The following is a 14,750-nucleotide window of genomic DNA, read 5'->3' on the forward strand; positions in this document are numbered from 1 at the left end:
AGATATGAAGATCAGTGTTTGCACTTCATTATCTGTTTATGTAAATAAGGTGAGAAGGATTTAGCAAAATGTAACTGAAAGGGCACAAATATAACTATCGCTATTAATAACGGGAAATAAGGTGCTAAAAACTCAATGATGGGATCTCTGAATATTCATGGAAATATATAAAAATGCAAAGAATTGGTTTACAAGGGGACAGTAAATACTTCCCACAAAAGTTTATAGAGTACACATTTGCAGGTTAAGATGACCTTTTTTGTGTGTGTGATTTGTGATCAAACATTAGGGTTTTTCATTTTTTTTTTGTTTACACAGGGATTACATTAAAAAGGCCATCAGCTATTTCCTTAAAGAAGGCCAAACAAAGGATTGGACATGTTGAAATTCAGCACCTACAGAGTGCTTGGATAGCAGTGGTGTAATGGAGGGAAAAATGGAGAAAGAGCCTTGTCACTCCACTGAATACCAAAGCCTCTATTTTAGCAATTGGTGGAGGTCCCAGCCACTAGACCTAAAGTGTTTAAGAAGTGACAGCGTAGTCTTAGATAATGTCTCTAGCTTCAGCGGGTACCTTTAAAGGGGTACTCCGCCCCTAAACATCTTATCCCCTATCCCAAGGAAAGGGCATAAGATATCTGGTCATGGGGTGCGGCCGCTGGGACCCCAGCCCCCCCCCCCCCCCCGCGATCTCTGGCTCGGCATCCTAGTCATCCAGTGCACAGAGTGAACTCCGTTCCATGCTGGATGACGGGCAACCAAAGGCGTCACGCCCACTCCATTCATGTCGATGGGAGGAAGCGTGATGTCTGTGTACCAGCTGTCACACTCCTCCCATAGACATAAATGGAGGAGGCGTGGTGTGATGTCACGAAGACAGACGCTAAAAGTTTCTGTGTTCAGAATGGCGTGGTGCTGGCTGGAGATCGCGGGGGGTTCTTGCAGCAGGAAAGGGGATAGGTTGTCTAGAGGCAGAATACCTCTTTAAATTATCATTCAGCAACAAAGCATGTCTTTCCATATGCTATAATACAGCTGATTCACATTTTCCAAATGTAGAAGTAATGGAGAATAATTGTTAGGTTCCAGATTGCTAGTTTGGTATCACTGTACTAGAAAATTGTCAGCTGCTAAAGATACCCTTCAAATGACTCTCCACTGGTATTACAGTTGAAAATGAAAGATTTTAGGTGAGGATTCTCCATTCCCATTGCTTTGCTTGCTTTGTAGAAGTGGATATACACTTCAAATGATATAAAATAATTAAATCGGAATTACAAGTCTGCCAGGGGTCACTGTTACTTTCCAGTGCAGCAAAAGAAAGCTATACATAGTTGAATCTAAGAAAGGTGTAAAGTTGTTAGTTTAAAAAGTATTTTAGTAGGTATTTAATGGAATAAGAACACAGTTTAATGATTTAATCCCTTGGCGGCGGAGGGTTTTTCTGTTTTTGCACTTTTGTTTTTTCCTCCTTACCTTTTAAAAATCATAACCCTTTCAATTTTGTACTTAAAAATCCATATGATGGCTTATTTTTTGTGCCACCAATTCTACTTTGTAATGACATCAGTCATTTTAGCCAAAAATCTATGGCAGAATGGAAAAAAAAAAAGTCCTTGTGCGACAAAATTGAAGAAAAAAATGCCATTTTATAACTTTTGGAGGCTTCCGTTTGTACGCAGTAAATTTTTCGGTAAAAATGACATCTTATCTTTATTTTGTAGGTCCATACAGGTAAAATAGTACCCTACTTATATAGGTTTGATTTTGTCGTACTTCTGGAAAAAATCATAACTACATGCAGGAAAAGTTATACATTTAAAATTGTCATCTTCTGACCCCTATCACTTTTTTATTTTCTGCGTACGGGACGGTATGAGGGATCATTTTTTACGCCGTGATCTGAAGTTTTTAGCGGTACCATTTCTGTATTGATCGGACTTTTTGATCACTTTTTATTCATTTTTTCATGATATAAAAAGTGACCAAAAGTACACTATTTTGGACTTTAGAATTTGTTTGCGCGCACGCCATTAACCGTGCGGTTTAATTAACAATATATTTTTATAATTCGGACATTTCCACATGCGGCGATATCAAATATGTTTATTTTTATTTACACAGTTTTTTTTTTAAATGGGAAAAGGGGGGTGATTCAAACTTTTATTTGGGAAGGGGTTAAATGATCTTTATTCACTTTTTTTTTTACCAGTGTTATAGCTCCCATAGGGACCTATAACACTGCATACACTGATCTTTTACATTGATCAATGGTTTCTCATAGGAAACCGTTGATCGATGATTGTGCCGCTTGACTGCTCATGCCTGGATCTCAGGCACTGAGCAGTCATTCGGCAATCGGACAACGAGGATGAAGGTAGGGGACCCTCCTGCTGTCCTAGATCTGTTCGGGATGCCGCAATTTCACCGTGGCGATCCCGAACAGCCCACTGAGCTAGCCGGGAGCAGTTTACTTTAATTTTAGATGCGGCATTCAACTTTGAACGCCGCATCTAAAGGGTTAATAGCACGCGGCACCGCGATCCTGCGTCTGGCGCTTTTTTCTGGTGTTTTTTCTTGCATTTTTTAATTTGTTTGGTAATTGCACCTTGGCAGTTTTATTGGGACCCAAAATTTGTTGGGTACCAAAAAAAAAAAAAAAAGATGCAGCAGTGATGGAAAAAAATGTATTAAACGAAATGTATATATTTTATAACAACATTTTTATTATTTTTTAATTAAGTGTGCATGTTTCATTTTTATCTCTTTTTTAGGGTAGTACTACTACTCCCAGCATGGAATACACTGTTCCATGATGGGAGTAGTAGTACTATAGACATATCGCCCACGTGTGTCAGTCCTGACACCCGATGCGGTCGTCCATAATATAGCAGAGATGCGAGCGGCTCTATACAGCGCTCACATCTCTGCACTATACTCCGGCCAGTGATGTGAATAGAACATCATTCATATTTTCTGCCCAGAGTGGTGATTGGCCGGATGGTTGCAGTCAATCACAGCTCTGAGGGAAATATGAATGAGTGAGTCGCCAGAGTACAGAGCAGAGATGCGAGTGCTGTATACAGCCGCTCTGCATCTCTGCTATAGACAGGACCATCACAGCAGGTGTCAGTAGTGATACCCGCTGTGATCTGTTCTTACCTGCTCCATGCTGAGAGCTGTAGTAATTGCACTAATAGACAGATCACACTGAGTGTAACTTCTGACACCCACTGCGATCTGTCTATTAATGCAGGTACTACAGCTCCCAGTATGAAGTAGAGTGTGCTCCATGTTGGGAGTAGTAGTACCTGCAGTTAAGGAAAGATCACAGCGGATGTCACTACTGACACCTGCAGTGATCCTCCTGTATAATGTATAGATGCGGCCGCTCTTCTATGGTCCCCTGCACGGCCGTATATATACACCAATTCATATTTCCGACAGAGAGCTGTGATTGGCTGGAACCATCTGGCCAATATCAAATCTCTGCGGGAAATATGAATATGTGTATATATACGTCAGTGCAGGGGACCATAGAAGAGCAGCCACATCTATACATCATACAGGAGGATCGCAACGGCGATCTGTCAATTAGTACAGGTACTACTACTCACATCATGGAACAGTGTGTTCCGTGCTTGGAGTAGTAGTACTTCCTAAAACAATGTAAAAAATAAAGAAAAAAGTGAAAAACACACATACGCAATTTTTTCCTTCACTACTGTATCTTTTTTTTTTTTTTTTTTTTTTTAATGGTACCCTACGAAATTTTATTATAAAAAGGTATCTCCATCACTTTTTTGGATCGCTAAAGTCCAAAAAAGAATGAAAACCGCCTGCAAAAACGCCAGTTTTAAAACCCACATATGATTTTTCTTGGCGTTTTTTCACTCCCATAGACTTCTATGGGAGAAAAACGCCACGATTTTGACAAAAAAATTGCCAGTGGCTCAACATGCTGCGATTACCGAGGATCTGAAAAACGCCAAAAAAAGAGTGAAAAAATGCCAAAAGGATTTAAAAAAACGCCAAAGTGAAAAACGCCAAGTGAAATAAGAATTTAGTGATTTCTCATTGATTTACAGCTAACATCTGGCCGCAGCGTTTTTTGCCATGCGGCAGAATTGGCGTTTTTCTTGGCGTTTTCACAAATAAAAACAAGTAGAAACTTAGCCTAACTTGACCACCTAAGTAAGGAAAATGAGTGGCAATGTGTACATTGTACCCATTGCCACTTGGTATTGTACAGGAGAAGGGAAAAAGAATCCCTGCTCATGTACTTTAACACTGCAGTGCAGCGCTTACACTGTAAGTTGCTTACAAAGAAGTCCTGTGGCACACCAGGAGCCCAGAAGGGGCTCTGGCCTGAGTGGGGGAGTGAAGGGAAGGTGTATGGTTTTTTTTTTATTATTTTCTGCCGAGGGGACCTATTGGGGTGTAGAGAATTACCTACCTACCTAACTACTGGGGGTACAATACTTATATTCATACCTACTGAGAGTACATAATCTAGATACAACTAGATGGCAACATCTACCTAATTGGTGATTACCTACCTACCTACTGGAGGCTTCTACCTAATATGGAGGGAGAATAACCTTCCTATTGTGGGCATCTACCTAAAAGGGAGCATTAGCTAGGTTCTGGAGGTATCTACCTAATGTGAGGGATGTGGTAGCCCAGTGTGGGAGGTGTTACCCCGTACTCCTGCTGTCCTGTCGGGCAGCCTCCTTCAGTGTCCCCAAGGCCCCCTGCACTTGTTTCCCCATTGTAAATATGTTTTACCATGTAAAGTGTTATACAATTTAATGTTGTTTTAAGAGTTATACCATGTGATATGTCATGTGATTGTTACCCAGGAGGTACCAGTGACCAGGTGATCCCAAGAGCGACCAAGGGGCTCCCTGCTCGTCTCCCCATATAAGCCCTGGGTGGAGCTGGCTTCTCTCTTTTTTTGAGCTCTTCTCTTCTGCTAAGCTGAGCTCCAGTGCAGTCGTGCCTAGTGTGTGTGTCCAGAGTGATGGAGACCTCACTCCAATCCTGCAGCCACCATCAAGTCAAGTAAGCTAAAGTCAGAGCTTTATGAGTCAAGTCAAGTCAGTCCCTGTCATCTGTCAAGCCAGTGTGGTCTGCATTCAATTTTCCAGTCCTACTACAAGTCCAAGCAAGCCCTTAAGGTCTCTGCATCACTGGTCACCTCCTTGGGCCCTGGCTAAACTGTATAGACTTTACCAACTGTCTACCCTCTGTAAAGCGACCGTTGTCCATAACTTGGCATTGAAGTCTTTATTGCCCCCTGTGCGCCGGATCCAGCGGTATACCTTTGGGTTGTTTTAGGCTAAACCACCCCCTGGGGTCATGAATACAAGGGGTTAATGCCATCTGCCCCTAGGGGAACAACATCTGCCCTCATCACACCCCACTACCACACCTACCTACCACTACCACCCAATCCCCCAACCATTTCCATAATAAATTGACCTTCTCTCTCATACTTTGCAAAGTACCAAGGGAGGCATTATTTGGGGCACTATGGGAAAAGTGCAGAGCCTAAGGCCAGGTTTAAACGACAGAATTTCCGAGTGGAAATCCACTTCTGAATTTCGGGCGGAAATTCCGCTGCCTGAAGGTAAAATGCAGGTGAATGGGTTTCCCGTTAACACATTTACAGTGAAGAATATTCCGGGTGGAATGTTCGTCAGAAAATTCCAATCTAAAATACATGATATGTATACACGATGGAATTTCCGTGCAGAATTCCACAGAAGAATTTCATATGGACATTCCGCAGCAGCAGAGTCCCATTGATTTCAATAGGATTCTGCTGCACTGTTCACATGGCAGAATTTCCACGCCGCAAACATTCAGATTCTGGCTTCTGCAGAAAGAATAGTCATGTCTATTCTTTCTCTGGAGTTCCTATGGAAATGCATTGCCGTCTATGAGATGCCGCATTTCCGAGGGGTCCGAGTGCCAGCATGCTTTGCCGGCGCTCTGCTGTGGGTGCAATGTCTGCACAAAAGTTTTTTGTGCGGACATTCAACCATTTGAACAAAGCCTTAGTATCAATGAGGGTCTCATGCTCGAGTATTGCCTAAGGTCTCACAATGTCTATAGCTGCCACTGAACATATCTCTTGGATTTCTTTGAGTTAGGCACGGAAGGTAAGTATGATTTTGAGTTTTTCTCAACCTTTTCAAGCCAAGTATCCCTAAGTAATCAGATGTTCCACTCAAGTACCCCCAGGAATGATCACATATAAATGATGACAAAATAAAGCCAGGTTCAGACTGCCGCCATAGGCACTGTTAAAAGTCTCTATCATCAGTTCCTTTCCAGATCAGATCCCCCCATAACAATGTATCAAGTAATAATCCCCCTGTAGCCAATAAAATGTCCCCTTCCCCAGTAATATGCTCCCTGTAGTCACTAATAATACTCGGTGATAATGCCCCTTGTATTCAGCAATGATATCTCTTCTAGCCAGTAAGTTTTCCCCCTGTAGTCAGTAAAAATCCCCTTGTCCAGTAACAATGCCCACTGTAGCCAATAATATGCCCACTGTAGCCAGTAATGATGGCAACATGTCAAAAGTTTTTCGAAATGACCAAGCTTATAATATTCAGCTTATAATATTTCGTCATTTACCTGTTCATCTCATTCAACAAGTTTGTGAATGGAATTTACATCCTCCCTCCCCTGTCCTTATGTTATCATATTACAGAATGAGTAGGAACGCTTGAAGTGATGGCACGCTCACGCTGCATCAGCGTGTCATGTGTTTTGTGGCGAGGACTTTCACGTTGTTAAAAAGAAGATTTAACATTGCATCTGTGTTGCATCAGACTCTGAGGATGGCTAGCATTCAAGAAAGAGTGGAGGAGGGGGTGTGTCAATGTTACGTGGATAATGTACGTGTCAAGTTTTACCTGCCAAATATATCTTGTAGACGGAGTTAAAATTGCAGAATATGAGAGATGGAATGGGTGGAGGCAATGATGAAATCCATTAAATCCTTTCTGCTGCATCATGATACAATCCCTAAGAGGGGACAATTTTTTACTTATTCATATATATATATATATATATATATATATATATATATATATATATTATCCTTACTCCCAAGTTTTTCATTTTTCCATTCCATTATTCTCTTTATACTAAATTGTGATTATCTAAAGGTTATGTATTATGTGTTGTTTCATACCCAAGCCTTCTTTTACAGTATACTTTGCCTGTATCTATTTCCCAAGCTGTAATGAATGAATGGAATATACAGCTCCTAATGTACAGGCCTTTGCAATATGTATACAGGGGGGTTTCCAGGACTTTAATATTGATGGCGGATAGGCCATTAATGTCAGTTTGGTAATGGTCAAACCACTGCCACCCTAAGTTATCAGCTTATTGTAGGGACCAAACAGTGGCATACATTTTGTACCAGGCACTGAAGCTTACCATAGCTTAGTCCTATTCAAGCGAATGAGACTACAGTACAGTGATCCCTCAACTTACAATGGCCTCAACATACAATAGTTTCAACATACAATGGTCTTTTCCGGACCATTGTAACTTGAAACCAGACTCAACATACAATACTACAGACAGTCCAGATCTGTAAAATGTGTCACAACTGGAGGAACTGACCAATCAGAATTAGGCATTTTACTAGTAAATCACCTGTATTACTGAAGTGTATGCACTGACTGGTGTCTGGTAGCGCCCCCTACAGTACAGGGAGGTATTACATGTTCTGTACTACTCTTTACCTGTATTACTGAAGTGAATACACTGACTGGTGTCTGGTAGCGCCCCCTACAGTAGAGGGAGGATCTACAAGTTCTGTACTACTCTTTACCTGTATTACTGAAGTGAATACACTGACTGGTGTCTGGTAGCGCCCCCTACAGTACAGGGAGGTATTACAAGTTCTGTACTACTCTTTACCTGTGCCAGGGTTAGCTGCTCCTTTGGACACCAAGTAAGGGCGGCTTCATTTTGGGACACTGTGTGTACTGTATAGGACCCTGAAGAAGCTTCTGTCCTCTACATAAACCAATGTTTCCCAACTGGGGTGCCTCCAGCTGTTGCAAAACTACAACTCCCAGCATGCCCGGACAGCCATTGGCTGTCCTGGCATGCTGGGAGTTGTAGTTTTGCAACAGCTGGAGGCACCCTGGTTGGGAAACACTGACAGTGATTTACAGCTCCCAGCAGATCTTTCTTACTTTTATATGTAAGGATTTGCTTTATCTATATTAGTTATCTACTTATTTTTCTTTAATCCTCACTTTTTCCTATTTTTGGATGACATTTTGGTGCCTTTAGAACCAATTACCAGGTTTCCATAGAGTTCTGGTCTCAACATACAATGGTTTCAACATACAATGGTCGTCCTGGAACCAATTAATATTGTAACTTGAGGGACCACTGTATATGCCTCATAATAAGGGTGCTGCATCTCTTTACACAACTGATTGGGAAAGTTGCTGTAAGTCATACGCCCACTATTCTAATATTGACCACCTATGCTAGGGAACGTCTATCAATATTAAAGCCCCATAAATTGTGACATACATTATACACATATGGTATATATAGTCCAGGAACATATGGACAGTATACGACTTGATGTTTTTAGTTTGTAAATAATAGTATATTACATTAAACTACATTTTCAACATTAGCTTTCTGTACCATATTAGGGTATGTTCACAATATGTAATTCCCACAGAATTCCGTGAGCGGAATTCCGCGAACGGAATTACGTGCTGTGAACATAAACATCAGTGTGAATGGGTTTCCACAAGACCCGTTCACACTGCGGAATTTCAGCGGCAGACAATTCTGCCGCTGAAATTGTTCCACGCAAAGAAAGAACATGTTCATTCTTTGCGCGGAAGTCCGCAATCACTGCATAGCCATCAATGGTGACAGCGCAGTGCCACGCAGTCCTACCGCCGAAGTATTGCAGTGGCGGCCGCCAGAATGGAATCTCCGCTCCGAATTCTGCCAGCGGAGATTCCGTTCATAATCTGTAGTGTGAACATACCCTAATTTATAGAGAAATGTGGATCCGCTGCCTACAGCAGCCATAGAGAAATGTGGATCTGCTGCATACAGCAGCCAATAAACATGTGATTATATCCTCTAATTTGAATCGGAAATCTAGAATGTCCTCTATAAAAGTAATTGTAGAAGTCCTATATTTTCAACCATGTAGGAATTTAGCAGTGTGTGTAACCTTAAAGGGGTACTACGGTGGAAAACATTTTTTATTTTTATTTTTAAATCGACTGGTGCCAGAAAGTTAAAGAGATTTGTAAATGACTTCTATTAAAAAATCTTTACCCTTCCAGTACTTTTTAGCAGCTGTATGCTACAGAGGAAATAATTTTATTTTTGAATTTCTTTTTTGTCTTGTCCACAGTGCTCACTGCTGACACCTCTGTCCATGTTAGGAACTGTCCAGAGCAGCATAGGGATTTTCTCCTGCTCTGTACAGTTCTCGATACGGGCATCAGGTGTCAGCAGAGAGCACTGTGGACAAGACAAAAAAAGAAATTCAAAAAGAAAAGATTTTCCTCTGTAGCATACAGCTGCTAAAAAGTACTGGAAGGATTAAGATCTGTTTAGCTTTCTAGCACCAGTTGATTTAAAAAAAAAAGATTTTTTTTCCACTGGAGTACCCCTTTAAGCTCCTAGGCACCTCTATCATACATCTTTAAAGGGGTAGTCCAGTGGTGAAAAACTTATCCCCTATCCTAAGGATAGGGGATAAGTTTGAGATCGCGGGGGGTCCAACCGCTGGGGGCCCCGGCTCTCCGGCCAGATAGCGGGTGTCGACCTCCGCACGAAGTGGTGGCTGACACGCCCCCTCAATACATCTCTATGGCAGAGCCGGAGATTGCTGAAGGCAGCGCTTCGGCTCTGCCATAGAGTTGTATTGAGGGGGCGTGTCGGCCGCCGCTTCGTGCGGAGGTCGACACGCCCCCTTCCCGCGGGCTGTCGGGGCTCCGTACAGGAGATCGCAGGGGGCCCCAGCGGCCGAACCCCCCGCAATCTCAAACTTATCCCCTATCCTTAGGATAGGGGATAAGTTGTTCACCACTGGGTCACCACTGGACTACTCCTTTAATAGCACTGATCTCTTTAGATTAGACCGGCTCCATGGGTTAGAATGCAAACTCTGCCCTGGGAATTTCTGTGTATAACAACCATTTTCCATCCTGACCTTGAGGTTTACCTTTGCGGTATGGCACACATGAACACTGCACATAGATAAAACATTTTTATCTAAAGAGAATTGATGGCTGCTCTGCAGTTTCATTACAATGTGCACCTTCATTTTCTATAGCAAGCTCTCCAGCTGTTCTACAAAGTTCTGCTATTCACTACGTTCCATTAAATATACTTTGCAATGTGGACCAAAGTAACCAAATTTACTCTAAAAGTAAAACAGTAGTAAAACAGTAAAATACAATATAATAATAATTAACATTCCTATAGGTAGTGGTAACATATCAAAGAAGAATTTTGGGTGTGTGAAGAAAGAAAAGTGGGTGTGTTGTATTACGTCACAAGTCTTTGTGTGCCATTTTATGTCATACTTTTCTATTTACCTGGGAGCGGGTAACTGTGGCAGCTGGGGGGAGGGCAGAGCGAAACAACCTTGCAACTGCTGCACACACAAAAGGCTTATAAAACTCAGAGCCACAGCCATCCAGGACCTCATGGCAAGGACCAATGCTCTCTGCCGGTCACAAGTGCTCTGTGTGAAAGAGAAGATAATATGTAAAATAAACGTAAAATAGTCATACACACAATTCCCACATATGTAAGGATTACAAAAAAATCAAAATCTAAAAAGAATATAGAAAGCCAAATATTAGAACTCATAGAACTCCATTCATAAAGACCCGTTTTCTCCTTTACTGTCTATTCATAACTCTCTACTGCTGTTAGTTATTGTATCCATGACCTGTCACAACATAAAAGTCTAATAATACGAATAAAATGCGATATAATAATATACGATAACAGGTAAACTATGAATGAATCAGCCTGGCAAAAGAGAAACCTTAGTGTAAATCATCAATGACAGGAGACAGCTTTGAAGTTTTCAGTGTATCTATAGATTTATGACAGTGTTTCCCAACCATGGTGCCTCCAGATGTTTCAAAACTACAACTCCCAACATGCCTGGACAGCCTTCGGCTGTCCAGGCATGCTGGGAGTTGTAGTTTTGCAACACCTGGAGGCACCCTGGTTGGGAAACACTGACGCATGACCTTAACTCCAGACTAAAGTGTCTAAGCATGCATTTCTCTATGTAAGTTTATAGGTCCACTGATACAGTTAATCCAGAAGTCTATAGTATTTGTGCCATCAGGATTCAAATCTGTAGTTAATTCCTTTGTAGTTTAGGGATAATTTACAACTAATTTTAGAAGTAGAAGATCTGCCAAATGTCTTGACTTGTATTTCTAACCTGTTTCAGTGAAGTTTGTCCTTCTGCCGGCTCTCCTGTAATGTGTCTTATAGTAGAGTGGACAGGTACAAATCCCTGAATATTGGGGGCGGGTCTATGTCCTGGAATGGGAAGGTTGTACAGCTTAACCATTTCTACAGAGCTTTTACTGCTAACATAATAGACTAAAGATTACTGTAATGCTTATTTGAGTCTAGATGTATGACTGGGCTATGCAAAAATCAACAGAACAAATATTCATTATCTTTTCTGTAAGTTTGTACTTTATAGTAACAGTAAAACGTACATCACATATATTACCAGAAATGTAGCAGAACACATAATCCATGTGCAGAGACTTCATGCAAAACTATTAAACAGATTTGCACCCGTCACAAGGGAGTTCTATTTGAGTAGATTCATACACCGTTCACCACCTCTCGGAGTGGCTGCACCACCTGTACATGGACGTGCCGGTCCCGCCTTCGGCCAGGTACTGGTATAGAAAAAGGGAAAGATTGTCCAGCACTCGGGATGCAGTTAAAAGTAGCTTTTCTTTATTTGGAAACCTTCAGACAATGGTCACAACAGAGTAAAGCGCCTGACGAGTTTCGCACTTTCGTGATTAATCGTAGACCACTGCGATTAAGCACAAAAGTGCGAAACGCGTCAGCCACTCTGTTGTGACCATTGTCTGAAGATTTCCAAATAAAGAGAAGCTACTTTTAACTGCATCCCGAGTGCTGGACAATCTTTCCCTTTTTCTATAAGGGAGTTCTATGGTGTATAAAAGGGTACAGTAAAGCCTACCACAAAAAAATAAAATACAGTTTTTTCTATTCTACAGTATTGTAAGCACTACGGCGGACTCAAAGTTTGTTCTCGGCGGACTCAAAGTCTCTAGTTCCATCTTCTTTATCCAAAGGTTGGATTTTAAAGGCAAGATTAGTAAAGTCTTCAAAATTCGACTTACCTGACAGACCCCAAGTCACTCTGGCATATCTGTTATATATTGGAGCCATTGTGCTAATGTGATTGCCTAAGAGTTTTCTAAGGAATTATTACCAGCTGTTAACAAAAATGGTAAGATTGAGGGCTTGTTATCATTTTTCTCATTTGACACTGAATAAATGCTGGGATCACAGTATTTTATCAGTTATCATATAATTAAAATGCATTCATAGGTGTTGACATATAACAAAAGCTCTACAAAAGACTTCTCCAGGGGCATAACTTTAGAGGGTGCAGTTGCATGACATGAAGTCTCTCAACCTTATGCAAGGAGATCATTACTATAAATTAAGCATTGTAGTCAATGTTGTAATGTAATGCCAAAGTATGAAGTAATTTGGCAGCACTTACATTCAGAAATATGCAGGGTGCACCACATGTCCGAAAAGAGTGGCCAGTATTCATTAGGTGCTGCTGCTCCTGCCCTTCCACTGAAGACTGACAGGTTACTCTCTCTGCTCAGTGATGGGGAAAAAAAATCTGTCAATCATCTGAAAGTAGGTGTTATGATATGCGCTCTGGCCGCACACACGCCGGCGTGAGCGCATGGCCCTGTTTTCCTCCGGCGGGACTGGGATTCGCATTGCCGGATGCGCCCGCATGGGAATCCCAGCCCACCACTCACCTACTGTTCCTCCTGCCTCCTCCTCAGTTTCTATGCTCTGGCGCGCGTTCCCATTTCCTAGGGCGTGCGCGCGCCGGAGCTCTGAAATTTAAAGGGCCAGTGCGCCCATTAATTAACATCTGTGGCCAGTTAATAAAGTCCTCCACCTCCCTCACTTCCCTGCCAGATCTTTGTTGCTCTAGTGCCTGAGAGAAAGTGTTCCTTGCTGTGTATCATACCCTTTGTTTTGTAACCTGACCTTGCTCCTCTGCTGTCTGCCTACTGACCACTTGCTACGTTCCTGACTACGCTACTGTGCTGCCTGCCCTGACCTCCTGCTATCCTGACTACTAGTTGCCTTATCTCACCTGTGCCTCGAATTTCCTCAGCCGCCTGTGTGGTCAAGCCATGCCAGGGGTAGCGACCTGGGTGCCGCCTGCCGCAGCAAGTCCATCCCGCTTTGCAGCAGGCTCTGGTGAAAACCACCTTAGACTCTGCTCCCCGGTACGGTCCGTGTCATCTGCCACACAGGTCCAGAAGATCCACTACCACCGGCGTTCCTGTCTACTGAAACGTGAGTGTTACGGTAAGATCCGGCCATGGATCCTGCTGAGGTACCCCTGCCCGAAGTTGCGGATCTTCCCTCCGTTGTGGTACGTCAGTCGCAGCAGTTGGCCCAACAGGCGCAGCAACTCACTCGGCTATCTGCTATGCTGCAACAGCTATTGGCCATGCAGCAACAACAGCAGCAGCCCCAGCAACCAGCAACACCATCTCTCCATCAGCCCCTGTAGTGTCCTCTGGTTTCCAGCTACATCTACCTTTACCCTCTAAGTTTGATGGTGATTGAAACTTATGCAGAGGCTTCGTTACACAGTGCTCCATGCATTTGGAGCTCATGTCTGAACTGTTTGTGACGGAGCGTGCTAAGGTGGCCTTTGACATTAGCCTACTGTCCGGAAAAGCCCTTGCCTGGGCCTCACCCCTTTGGGACCGCGGTGACCCGGTATCTTCCAACTTGACGGCTTTTCTGGCAGAATTCCGCAGTGTCTTTGAGGAATCGCACGTGCCTCTTCTGCTGAGACGGCTATGTTGAACCTCTATCAAGGGAACTAACATGGAATGATGAGGCCTTGTGTGCCACATTCAAAAAAGGACTGTCAAGCAGGATTATAGATGCCCTCGCTGCACGTGATCCTCTGTCTTTTTTGACTGAACTTATCCACTTGGCCACATGTACTTGTGTGCGATTTGCTGAGAGGCAAAAAGAACTGCGCTTAGAGAGGGAACCTGCCCGAACATGCATGGAGATAGCCTCGCCTGGCACCCATGTTCCAACATCCACCTCTACAGTTTCCTCTGTCTCTTGCCGAAGAGGCTATGCAAGTGGATTGTTTTCATCTTGCGCAACAGGAGAGGTCACGGTCAGTGAGAATTTGTGCCTGTATTGTGCTAGCACTTCCTCAAGGACTGTACTGTTTGTTCACAACGTTCGGGAAACGCTTGCACCTAGGACATGTGGGAGGGGCGTCCATAGTCAAAATCATTGTCTCCAACCAGTTCAGCCTAAAGTTGTTTCTCATCCTCCTCCTTTACTTGGCCTTCCGCTATCTTACCAAGATTTTTCTGACGTTTTCTGCAAGAAGCAGGCTGAATCTC

At 42.8% G+C, this 14,750-nt stretch overlaps 1 protein-coding gene across 2 annotated transcripts in view; it reads right to left on the reverse strand.

Moving 5' to 3' along the window:
- Window positions 1-14,750, reverse strand: part of ADM2 (adrenomedullin 2) — a 60,583-nt gene that overhangs the window by 12,687 nt on the left and 33,146 nt on the right. Inside the window, exons 2-3 of one of the 2 annotated variants that reach the window (XM_056569311.1) lie at window positions 11,498-11,598; window positions 10,629-10,777 (exon numbers count right to left, since the gene is read on the reverse strand). In XM_056569311.1, coding sequence (XP_056425286.1) covers window positions 10,629-10,741 — 113 coding nt within the window. In that variant the 5' untranslated portion in view covers window positions 10,742-10,777; window positions 11,498-11,598. The remainder of the gene's footprint in view (window positions 1-10,628; window positions 10,778-11,497; window positions 11,599-14,750) is intronic. The other variant, XM_056569312.1, reaches the window with a different exon arrangement.

Source organism: Hyla sarda, chromosome 4, assembly GCF_029499605.1.
Source record: "Hyla sarda isolate aHylSar1 chromosome 4, aHylSar1.hap1, whole genome shotgun sequence".
Classification (NCBI taxonomy): domain Eukaryota; kingdom Metazoa; phylum Chordata; class Amphibia; order Anura; family Hylidae; genus Hyla; species Hyla sarda.